At 30.1% G+C, this 13,326-nt stretch overlaps 1 protein-coding gene across 3 annotated transcripts in view; it reads left to right on the top strand.

Annotated features, from left to right (window-relative positions):
* Positions 1-13,326, top strand: part of PYGL (glycogen phosphorylase L) — a 126,987-nt gene that overhangs the window by 22,254 nt on the left and 91,407 nt on the right. For all 3 annotated transcript variants that reach the window (XM_074290792.1, XM_074290791.1, XM_074290790.1), the window contains exon 3: positions 11,883-11,961. In XM_074290792.1, the coding sequence (XP_074146893.1) occupies positions 11,883-11,961 (79 nt within the window). The remainder of the gene's footprint in view (positions 1-11,882; positions 11,962-13,326) is intronic.

Here is a 13,326-nt window from a genome sequence, read left to right as displayed (position 1 = left end):
AATAAACTTATGTATAGTCACACAATAGGCAATCAGGTGGCACAGTAGATATATTGCTGAACCTAAAGTCAAGAAGACCTGAGTTCAAATGTGGTTTCAGACATTTACCAGTTATGTGATCCTGGGCAAATCATTAAATCTGATTTGTCTCAATTTCTTCATTTGTAAAATGAGCTAGAGAAGAAAATGACAAGCCACATTAATACCTTTACCAAGAAAACCATATGAGGTTACAGAGTCAGAAATTACTGAAATAACTGAACAATGACAAATTAGTCATGCAAAACAAATTATCCTATTAGTCATGTTCCCAAAAAAGAGGGCAAGAAAATAAGAGAAAAAATAATCTTTCATCCAGTACTGAGTTTACCATCTAGCATACTCTATCTGGCTATGGAGAGCATGTTTCATCATAATAAGTCTGTTGGAATTGTGGTAATTTTTTATCATTTGCAAAGTCTTTCAAAGTTGAAAACCTTTACAATATTTCTATTATTGTGGGGTTTGTTCTAACTCTGCTCACATCACTTCACTTCTATTCATATGGTTGCCCTAGGTTTTTCTCAAGTCATACCTTTCATCATTTCCTATTGCATAATAGTATATCATGACAATTAAGTTGTGTTTATATGTTACAACTAGGTTAGTCATTCCTCAATTCATAGGCATCCTCCTAATGTCCAATTCTTTATCACCAAAAAAGTAGCTGCTATAATTATTTTTTTTAATTTTCAAAAAAAATTTAAGTTTTTTTTTTTCAAAATATATGCATGGACAATTTTTCAACATTGACTCTTACAAAACTTTGTGTTCCAATTTTTCTCCCTTCTCTCCACCCCCTCCCCAAGCTGTCAAGTAATCCAATATATAATAAACATGGTAAAAATATAAGTTAAATCCAATATGTGCATACATATTTATACAATTATCTTGCTGCACAAGAAAAATCAGAATCAAAAAGGGAAAAATTTAGAAAGAAAAGAAAAGAAAAGCAAACAATAACAAAAAGAATGAAAATGCTATGTTGTGAACCACATTTAGTTTCCCATAATCCTCCCTCTGGATATAGATGGTTTTCTTCATCACAAGATCATTGGAACTGGCATCAATCATCTCAAAAGAGCCAAATCCATCAGAACTGATCATTGTATAATCTTCTTGTTACTGTGTACAATGATTTCCTGGTTCTGCTCATTTAACTTAGCATCAGTTCATGTAATTTTCTTCAGGCTTCTCTGAAATCATCCTGCTGATCATTTTTTATAGAACAATAATATTCCATAACATCCATATACCATAACTTATTTAGCCATTCTCCAACTGATGGGATTCCACTCAGTCTCCAGTTTCTTGCCACTACAAAATGGGCTGCGACAAACATTTTTTTTTGGTATCCCCAGTCTTTAGCCCAGTGTCTGGTACATTACAAGCATTTTGTGTATCTTTAAAAAACACTATAAATGCATCATTGTTGCTATTTTTATTGTTGTTGTAGTTCTTTTGAATGAAACCATTCTTTTTTTTAAAATTATACCTTTTTATTTACAAGATATATAAATATATATATATATATATATATATATATATATATATATATATATATATATATATGCATAGGTCCCTTTCCTTCCTTTAAGATCTCTTTAGGATATAAGCCCAGTAGAAACACTATTGGATCAAAGGGTATGCACATTTTGATAGTCTTTTGGGCATAGTTCCAAATTGCTCTCCAGAATGGTTGAATCAGTTCACAACTCCCACCAATAATGTATTAGTGTCCCAGTTTTCCCATATCCCCTCCAACATTCGTCATTATCATATTAGCCAATCTGAGAAGGTTGTCTTAATTGCATTTCTCTGACCAATAGTGATTTAGAGCACTTTTTCATATGACTAAAAATGGTTTCAATTTCTTCATCTGAAAATTGTCTATTCAGATCCATTGACCATTTATCAATTAGAGAATGGCTTGAATTCTTATAAATTTGAGTCAATTCTCTATATAGTTTAGAAATGAGGTCTTTATCAGAACCTTTGAATATAAAAATGTTTTCCCAATTTATTGCTTCCCTTCCAATTGTTCTGCATTAGTTTTGGTTGAATGAAATTTTTTTAAAAAAACTTAATGTAATCAAAATAATCTATTTTGTCTTCAACAATGAGCTTCAGTTCTTCTTTAGTCACAAATTCCTTCATTCTCCACAGATTTGAGAGGTAAACTATCTTCTAATTTGCCTATAATATCACTCTTTTATGTCTAAATCATGAACCAATTTTGATCTTATTTGGTGTATGGTGTTAGGCATAGGTGATTGTCTAGTTTCTGTCATAGTTTCCAATTTTCCCAACAATTTTCCCAACAAATAATGACTTCTTATCCCAAAAGCTGGGATCTTGAGGTTCATCAAACACTAGATTATGGTAGTTATTGACTATTTTGTCTTGTGAACCTAACCTATTCCACTGATCAACTACTCTGTTTCTTAGCCAGTACCAAATGGTTTCGATGACCATTGTTTTATATAGTTTTAGGTCTGGCACAGCTAGGCCACCTTCATTTGCATTTTTTTTCATTAATTCCCTTGCAATTCTTGACCTTTTGTTCACATGAACTAAGTTATTATTTTTTCTAGATCTGTAAAATAATTTCTTGGGAGTTTGATTGGTATGGCACTGAATAAATAGATTAATTTAGATAGTATTGTTATTTTTATTACATTCACTCCACCCTTGATATTTTGCCAATTGATTAGAGCTGACTTTCTTTGTGTGGAAAGTGCTTTATAGTTGTGTTCATATAGTTCCTGACTTTGCCTTGGCAAATAGACTCCCAAATATTTTATATTGTAGACAGTTATTTTAAATGGAATTTTTCTTTGTATCTCTTGCTGCTGAAATTTGTTGGTAAAATATAAAAATGCTGATGATTTATGTGGAGCTATTTTGTATCCTGAAATGTTGCTAAAGTTGTGGATTGTATCTAGTAGTTTTTTAGTTGAATCTTTGGGGTTCTCTATGAATACCATCATATCATCTGCAAATATCATCTGCATATCATCTGCATTTGGTTTCCTCATTACCTACTCTAATTCCTTTAATCTCTTTTTCTCCTTTTATTGCCAAAGCTAACATTTCTAATACAATATTGTAATATTATTGTAATTATTCTAATACAATATTGTAAATATTTTCACCACTGATCTTATGAGGAATGGTTCTAGTTTTGTAATTTATTTTTTCTCTTTGATTTTTAATTCTAAAAGCAGCATTGCTAGGGTTAAAGGATATGATATGCACAGTTTAATAGCCTTCTGGAAATAGTTCCAAATTGCTTTCAAAATTATTGGACCAGGTTCACAGCTCCACCAATAATAATGTATAAGTAAATCTATTTTCTCACATCCCCTCCAGCATTTCTTTTTCTTTTTTCTTTTTTCTATTTTTTTTTTTTTGGTCAGTCAGTCAATATAATAGGTATGAGATGATACTTCAAAATTGTTTAAAATTTCATTTTTCTAATTAATTGTGATTATGGTTATTGATAACTTTGATTCCTTCCTCTGAAAAGTGCATATTTGTTTTTTGTCCATTTATCAATTGGATATCTCTTATTCTAATAAATTTGGTTCAATTGCCTATATATTTGAGAAATAAGACTTTTTGAGAAATTTACTAACAAATCTTCCAATTTCTAGCTTCTTTTTAAATTTTAGCTGCATTATTTTTATTATTATATAAAACCTTAAATTTTATGTAATCAAAATTATCCATTTTATCTCTCCTGAATCTCTCCCTGTGTTCCTTGGAGAGAAACTCTTCCACTAGCCATAGATCTGACAAATAATTTCATCCCTGCTGTGCTGATATATTTATGTCTAAATCATAAACACATTTTGAACTTATCTTGTTCAATATGAGATGTTGGTCTATACCTAGTTTTTGTCACATTCTTTTCTAATTTTCCCAGCAATTTTTGTCAAGTAATGAGTTTATTGCCCTAATAGCTGGGAACTTTGGATTTATCAAACACAAGCTTGCTATGCTCATTTGTTTCTGTATATAGTGTTCCTGATTGGCTCTACTGATCAGATTCTCTCTATTTCTTCCTTAATACCAAATAACTTTGTCTAGTATAACTAATTCTCCTTTCCTTCCTATTTTATTCCCTGTTATTTTTGGCCATTTGATCTTTCAGAGGAATTTTGTTTTTATTTCTCTAGCTCTATAAAGTACCACTTTGGTAGTTTGATTGTTATGTCACTGAATAAATAAGTTAATTTATTCAGACATAATTTTTATTCTTATTGGCATGAGTGATTTTTATTCTTCAAATTATTTAGATCTGGCTAGTTGTGTAAAAGGCGTTTTGTAATTATAAAATTACAAAGATTTGTATGAATTGATAGATAGTCTCATGTAGGTAGCTCTCTGTAGTTATTTTAAATGGAATTTTTATTGAGTTTCCTCCTAATTAATTTATTTAGTAATATTCAGAAATGCTGATGACTTTTGTGAGTTTGTTTTATACTCTTAAACTTCTGCAAAAAGAATTCCTTTTTTGATAAATTTTATATTTGACTCTCTAAGATTCTATAGGTAAACAATGGTTTTGTTTCCTCCCTGCCTAGGCTTATTCCTTTAGTTTCTTTTTCTTTTTTATTACGATAGCTGGCATTTCTTGTACAATATTGAATCATAATGGTGATAGTAGACATTTTTACTATACTATTGGAAAGACTTCTAGCTTATCCCCTTTATTTACTTGATTGCTCTTGATTTTTTGTTACATAACTACTTTTCATTTCAAGGAAAGCTCCATTTCTTCTTGTGCTTTACAGTGGTATTATCAGGAATAAATGTATTTTGTCAAAAGCTTTTTCTGCACAGTTTTTGTACAAACAAAACTGATGCAGATAAGATTAGAAGGGAAGCAATAAACTGGAAAAACATTTTTACAGTCAAAGATTCTGATAAAGGCCTCATTTCCAAAATATATAGAGAAATTGACTCTAATTTATAAGAAATCAAGCCATTCTCCAATTGATAAATGGTCAAAGGATATGAACAGATGAAGACATTGAAACTATTTCTAGCCATATGAAAAGATGCTCCAAGTCATTATTAATCAGAGAAATGCAAATTAAGACAACTCTGAGATGCTACTACTCACCTGTCAGATTGGCTAGAATGACAGGGAAAGATAATGTGCAATGTTGGAGGGGATATGGGAAAACAGAGACACTGATACATTATTGCAGGAATTTTGAATACATCTAGCCATTCTGGAGAGCAATTTGGAACTATACTCAAAAAGTTATCAAACTGTGCATAACCTTTGATCCAGCAGTGTTCCCGCTGGGCTTATATCTGAAAGAGATTTTAAAGAAGGGAAAGGGAACTACCTGTATGTGCAAGAATTTTTGTGACAGCCCTCTTTGTATTGGCCAGAAACTGGAAACTGAGTGGATGCCTATCAATTGGAGGATAGCTGAACAAATTGTGGTATATGAATATTATGGAATATTATTGTTCTGTAAGAAATGACCAGCAGGATGATTTCAGAAAGGCCTTGAGAGACTTACATGAACTGATGCTGAGTGAAATGAGCAGGACCAGGAGATCATTATATACTTCAATAACAATACTATATGATGATCAATTCTGATGGATATGGACATCTTCAATAATGAGATGAACCAAATCAGTTCCATTGGAGCAGTAATTAATTGAACCAGCTACACCTAGCAAAAGAACTCTGGGAGATGACTATGAACCACTACATAGAATTCCCAATCCCTCTATTTTTGTCCGCCTGCATTTTTGATTTCCTTCACAGGCTAATTGTACACTATTTCAAAGTCTGATTCTTTTTGTACAGAAAAATAACTGTATGGGCATGTATACATATATTGTATTTAATTTTTATTTTAACATATTTAACATGTGTTGGTCAATCTGCCATCTGAGGGAGGGAGTGGGGGGAAACGGGGGAAAAATTGGAATAAAAGGTTTGGCAATTGTCAATGCTGTAAAATTACCCATGCTTATATTTTGTAAATAAAAAGCTATAATAAAAAAATCAGATTAGAGTTCAAATTACCCTACCCCTAGGGATTAAAAAAAATAAAATTTTTAAAAATTAAAAAAAAAATAAAAATAAAAGCTGTTTCTGCATCTCTTGAATTAAACTTGAGATTTTTGTTGTTTTTGTTGTTGACATGGTCAATTATGCTTATGGCTTTGTGAATATTGAACAAGTCCTTCATTCTTCGTATAAATCAAGCCTAGGAGTATAAGATCTTTGTGATTTATTATTGTGATTTTCTTGCTAGTATTTCTTTTAAAATGTATTAATATTGATTAGGGAAATTAGTTTATAGTTTTCTTTATCTGATTTAGATTTGAAGACAATATTTGTATCATAAAAGGCATTTGGCGGGATTTTTTTTTTTTACTTATTTTTTCAAATAGTTTATGTAATATTGGAATTAATGTTTCCTAAAATTAATTAATGTGTTTGATCTTGGTGTTTTTTCCTTAGCAAGTCCATTTATGGCTTATTCTATTTCTGTTTTCTAAGATAGCATTTTAAAGTATTCTATTTTCTGTTCTGTTAATCTGAGCAATTTATATTTTGTAACTATCTAATTTCATTCAGATTGTCAGTTTAATTGACATATAGTTGGACAAAAACACTCCAAATAATTGCTTTTATTACCTCTTTATTAGTTGTGAAATTCACTTTTTTCATTCTTATACTTAGTTTGTTTGTTTGTTTTACATTACATTACCTTAATTAGCAAATGATTTATTTTGCTTTCCCTCCCCCAGCCAAGTGTCAGCTCCTGCGTTTATTATTAATTTAATGCTTTTTTTTAAACTTTCAGTTTTCTTTATATCTTCTTTGAGCTTCAAAATTTCTATATTGATGCTTAATTGGGCCTTTTAATTTGCTATTTTTGAACTTTTTTAGTTGCATTTATCTATCCCTTCTTTTATTGATATACCCATTTAGAGATCCTAAAAACTGCTTTGACTTAATCCCCCAAATTTTGATCATTTTTGTCATTTGTTGATTGTTTCTATAATTCATCCATTAAGGGGCTCTTTTTAATCTTTTTATTGTTATTTAATTTTTAAATTAATTTTTAATCTGTTCTACTAAAGGATGCCCTTTATTAAATTTAATGTTTCATTAAATTTTGGTCCTTAAATTTAATTTTTCTGCAGTTGTTTGTGAGATTTTTATGGTCATTTTTTGTGATGTTCCATGCACAATTGAGAAATTTGTATGCTGTTTTTTTATCTTCATTCAATATTCTCCAGAGATTTATCATATCTAACTTTTACAAAAGTCTATTAATCTCCTTGATTTCTATGTCAACTTTGTTATTAGAGTTATGTAGCTCTGAAAGGGGAAAATTGGGATCCCCCACTAGTATAGAGTTACTCTTTCTTTCTTGAAACTCATTGAACTTTTCTTTTAAGAATTTGTATGCCATGCCATTTGATACATACATATTCAGTATTAATATTATGTATTTTTCTATGATGCCTTTTCTCAAAAAAATTTTTTTCTGTTTTTGTCTTTAAATAAAATCCAATTTTGCTTTTCTTTTGAGATCATGATGACTTTCCTTATCTTCTTTTTAAACAACTGAAATATAGTAAATTCTTTGTGGTTCCTTATTTTAACTCCACATATATCTTTCTGTTTTTATGGATGAATTTAATCCATTCATATTCACAATTATAATTGCTAACTTTTATATTTCCTTCATAATATTTTCTTATATTTTTTTACTGCTAATGAATTCGTTTTGCTTCTGACCAGTGCTTCCCTCAATATACCTTTCTGTCTTCTATTCCCCTTTTCTTTTGACCCCATCTCTCCCATTACCCTATTGTGTAAGATGACCTTTTGTGCCCCAATGTTTGTTTATTCTTTCCTCTTTGAAATAGTTCAGATGACAGTGAAGTTTGAGCATAGCCTTTTGTATCACTACCCCCATTGCCCTTTTCATTGTATAAATTTTTCCTTTCATGCCTCATTTATGTGAAGCAATATTCTCCATTCTTCCTCTCCTTTCTCCCTCTTTTAGCACATTCCTCTTTCCCCACCCTAAGATTCTTCTTTGGAGGTCATCCCCACATAATAAAATCACATCCAGATCTTTTGTCTAATAACATTTTGTCTGAGTTCTCATGATGATAAAATTCTGCAGAATTATATATATCTCTTCTTCACCTAAGAATGTAAACTGCATAACCTTGTTTAGTCCCTTGTTATTTCTTCCTTGTGTTTACCTTTTATGTTTTTCTTGAGTCTTGTTTTTAAATATCAAATTTCATATTCAGATCTTGTCATTTCATTAGAAATATTTGAAAGTCTTATATTTCATTAAATGTCAATTTTCCCCCATAGGATTATACTACATTTTGTTAGGTAGCTTATTATAATTAAAGATTCTTTTCCTTTCAAAATATATTTCTAACACCTCCATTTCTTTAATGTAGTAGCTGCTAAATCTAGTGTGATCCTGATTTGGGCTGCTTTTGTTGACCGTGCTAGTACAATGGTGACCTTGGAGCTTTTTCTGCTTAAGCCTTTCTTGCTTTGGTGTTCACATCCCTCACCATCCCTGTATGCTGGAATTATTCCCACTCCTATCATACTACTGACTGCTAAATCTCTGCTAAACTGCTACTGCTACTCTACACAGGTGTCCTCTTCAGTCCCCATCCCAATGTCTGAATACCTTTCTATCTTTCTAAACTAACATGGACTGGAAAAATATCAATTTATTCTGCAGAACATATTTGTAACTCTACTATATCTCTAGTGATATATTTCAGGAACTCTTATGTAATTTGATCATTTGCAGAAGAAACAACTCCAAAAATAAGACAAAATTAGGTGATTGTTTTATTTTTTTAATTTAAGGAATAAGCCAAGTATTTCCACAACAGTCTATTTTAAAAAAAAAGGATGATTTCACTTGAAACTGCAAATCTACTATATACAATTTGCTATTCCTTTAAAATATGCAACAAAATTATCATGTAAATTCCTTTTTCCTCTTTTTTCTTCCTAGAGATAAGTACATTTAGACACAAATAGGTGTGTAGGTGTACATATATACACATATAAATATCTCTGTGTGTTCACACATGTATGTATTGTATATAATTATACAGTTATAGTTTTCTATACATCTGTTTATCAATTCTTTCTCTTGGTGAAGATGTTATCTTTCTTCACATGTCCTTTATAATTAATTTGAATATTTCCAATAGTCAAAATTACATATTTGTTCTAATTTGTCCTTAAAGTAATATTGCTATAACTATACTCAGTATTCTTTTGGTTCTCCTCATTTCACTCTTTATTACTTCGTGCAAGTCTTTCCATGTTTTTCTAAAATTGAGTTCATCATTTCTTATAGCACAGTTGTATTCTATCATAATCATCTACAACTTATTCAACCATTCCCCAGTTGATAGACATTCCCTCCATTTAAATTCTTTATCACCACAAAGAGAGGTACCATAAATATTTTAGAACATATAGATCATTTTCCTTAATCTTTGGAAATAGAATTTGTAGTAGTATTGCTGAATCAAATAGTTCAATAACTTTTCTCATAATTCCAGATTGCTCTCCAGAATGGTTGGATCATTCACAATTTCAACAAAAATGAATCAGTACTCTAGCTTTTCCACATCCCTTCCAACATCTGATACTTTCTTCTTCTCTCATTTTAGTTTGCTAATCCAGTAAATAAAATGGCATTTCAAAGTTGTTTTAATTTGTATTTCTCTAATCAGTAATGATTTAATGATATTAAAATTATATATTTTAAACTATTATTCCCTTTGGTTGCTATCTCTCCACTTTGGAAGATCAAATATTGCTGTCTGAAGCAATATCTTGTATCTTTTGATATCATAATTATGATAATTGATTTATGTCAGTTAAACTTTCCTAGGAAATGGCAATGTGATGATGATGATAAATAATTAGTAACATTTATTTTGTACTTTAATGTTTATAAAGTTATGCTTTATATAAATTTTCTCATGTTATCTTAATGATAACTGTGAAATAAATATTATAGATGTTTTCCCCATTTTCTAGTATTAGAAAGATTGTGATTTGCCTGTGATAATCACCTAGTATGTGTCAATGACAGAATTTGAATTTACATCTTATTATGACTCCAAATTCATTACGCTTTACATTATAATTTATATGTTTTTTTATCATTTTTCTATTTTTTTAGCATCATAAACTTATTTAAATAGGTCAGGTTGTGTTGTTTCAATTGTGATCCCTATTTTCTCATTTTTTCCTTAATTCTAATTTGATGTTGACTTTAATCTTTGTTCCAATAATTTGGTGGTTTGCCTACATAAAAATAGCTGATCAATATTTAACTTCCACTTCACTGACTAATCTCAAAAAATATAATCAATTTCATTTTTATAGATGTTAATTAGGATTATGATATCTATGGCATTTGGATTCTCCTCTAACTGAAATATTCATCGCATCTATATAGGCATGAGGCTTCTATGTATTCTACAAGTCTTTTGCCTCTGGTTTCTTACTTCTTAGTTATATTTTTTTCTAATTTGGCTTGAAGTTTCCAAGTCTTAAAGTATAACATGCATTTAAATGAGTGATCTTAAGTTCTTAAAATTTCTTTACATCCAGATCCTCTGCAAAAGATATGTGTATTGAAGTGTGTCATGAAATGTTTCCTGTTGTCTTTGTTTATATAATAAACAAACTCAACTAATTGATTTGTCTTTCAAAGGAGAACTTATGCATATATACTGAGGAATCAAGGATGTATGTCAAATTACTACAAGCTTTCCCTTTTTTGTATCATAAAGTCCCATCATATCTACTTTATTAATCATTTTCTTTTTTTCCTTGATGCAAATCAGGATTGAATATCATTAAATAAAAAATTAAATAAGAATAAAAATCAGGTTTAAATATCATTTAAAATCTTATTAATTTTCTACCTATTCATTGCAGTAATAATGCAAATCATGAAGTAATAGTAACAAAGTAATAAAGTTGTTCTATCCTTGGAAAAGAAAGAGTTGCAGTAAGTATTCAGATAATAAAAGATCTTCATCAAACTAATTTTCAAGTTTGTGGTTTGTTTTCCAAATTCCTTACCTAATTCTACTTTCTATTTAAGTATATAATGAAAATATCATTTCAGTTTCTGCCTCTAGCTAAACTTCTAGATCCCCCCAAAATTTCTAAAAATTCATTCATTCTAATTTTATATGAACCTATATAGTAGATCCCTTATAATATCAGTGGAATTCCAAAACTTTGAATTGGGGCATTCAGTGGCATGGGAATCCCAATTCCACCTATATATTTTTAATACTTTTTTAATATTTTCTATTTCATAGTAAGGAAAGGTAGGCATGACTAAAATTCTTTTCAATTTGTGGTACCTAAGGTTTCTTGTTTTCAAGTCAGAGCAATAACTTACTGATCTTCTGGAAACAAATATACCTTATTCTGTACCAAATGGAAAAGTATGCTTGTTAAATATGAAGTGGTTATGAGAAGTTCCTCCTTAAGCTAACTATTGTGTTACCTCATACTTTTTCATAACTTTCTTGATTATATAGACCAGACAAATGTCAGACTTGTCCTAGGCTTATAAAGACCATGCTCCATATCATAGAGCTTTTTGTGTCTGAAGTGGCCTGAGATTTCAATGGTAAAAGGAAGGTGCTCAAGTTGTTTATCAATTTTTGGCTTAGCATTGAATGTGTCTGTGGTTCTTCCCTCAGATATGACATTGCATTTGAAGTAGTAACTAATCTCATTTTTCTTTCATTTTCAGCTTGGATTAGATATAGAGGAGCTAGAAGAAATTGAAGAAGATGCTGGACTTGGTAATGGAGGTCTTGGGAGGCTTGCTGGTAAGTGACAGTTGATGGAGATTTGGCATCAAATCTTTATAGCAGCTTGTGAAATTGGAATGTTGTTGTCTTTACAAAGTAATTCTATGCAATGATGAAGAATGGTGAAGAAACTAGTTTACTCACCTTTAGGCAAAGTAAAACGTTAAACTTGGTTAAATGTGCCCGAATTTAATACAATGAAAGACAGTTCTCAATAATAAACATTGAAGAAGAAAACTTGAACAAAAAAATAGGGCTTTAAAAACCTTGTCAACAATATCCTGCCTATATACTTTGATGGCTTATTAAAAGGGCCTTTTTAGGTCAAAAGTTTTTCACCATTATTTATTTAGAGTTAGGAAATTAATTTGTTTATTTTAAGTAATTTTATTTTATCTAGAAACTTAACATTTTGGGGGTTTTGAAATTGCCAATAAGAAATATTTTACTTAGATATTTGTGTACATTTTTATCAACTTTAAATTGGCTGTTTAGATATAATTTTTAATAAATATTGAATATCATACCTACATTTTAAAAAATTAATTAAAATTAATTGATGTCTTTTTTCTGATATCACCACACTTTACCTCTGTATCCCCTCTCCCTTCTCCACCCAATGAGCCATTACATAAAACAAATAATATTTTTTTTCTTGAGGCAATTGGGGTTAAGTGACTTGCCTAAGATCACATAGCTAGAAAGTGGTAAGTATCTGAGATCAGATTTGAACAAAGCTCTTTCTAACTTCAAGGCTGGGGTTCTAACTATTGCTCCACCAGCTGCCCCAACAAATGGTATTTTTTAAAAACAAGAAAAGGAAAAGAAAAACATTAGTATATCAACAGATCAAAAAAAAAAGTTGCAAAGAGTTTGTGTGGGAATATCTTTTAAATCATGTTTGTTGTTTACACTTTTGCAATATTTATTTTTAAATGTGTTATATGTGGTTGTTCTTTTACTTACATTGTTGTAGTTACTGCACACACCCACACACACACACACACACACACACACACACACACACACACACAAAATGCTCCAATGTATGACTCCTTCTCTACAGAGGAGAATGTTTTGGACACACAATCATACATATGTTTTATACATACACATAATATTTGTGTATACATATGTATGTATATGTGTATGCAGATTTCTGACACTCCCTTGTCCAGTTTGTTCCATTGATATATCTTTGTGTTTTTTTTAAATTGGTATCAGTTGGTTTTAGTGATTGCTTCTTTTTATTTTAAAAATTGAAATTACTATTCTCTCTGTGCTCCTAAGACTTTTCATAATTTCTATATTCTAGATCTGATGTTTTAGCAAATTATTTTGTAAAGTTCTATAAAATAATATCCTTTTAATAACTTTATTGAT

Source organism: Sminthopsis crassicaudata, chromosome 2 (assembly GCF_048593235.1).
Source record: "Sminthopsis crassicaudata isolate SCR6 chromosome 2, ASM4859323v1, whole genome shotgun sequence".
Classification (NCBI taxonomy): Eukaryota; Metazoa; Chordata; class Mammalia; order Dasyuromorphia; family Dasyuridae; genus Sminthopsis; species Sminthopsis crassicaudata.
Note: the sequence above shows the minus strand (reverse complement) of the source record. Positions and strands in the feature narration are given on the sequence as shown.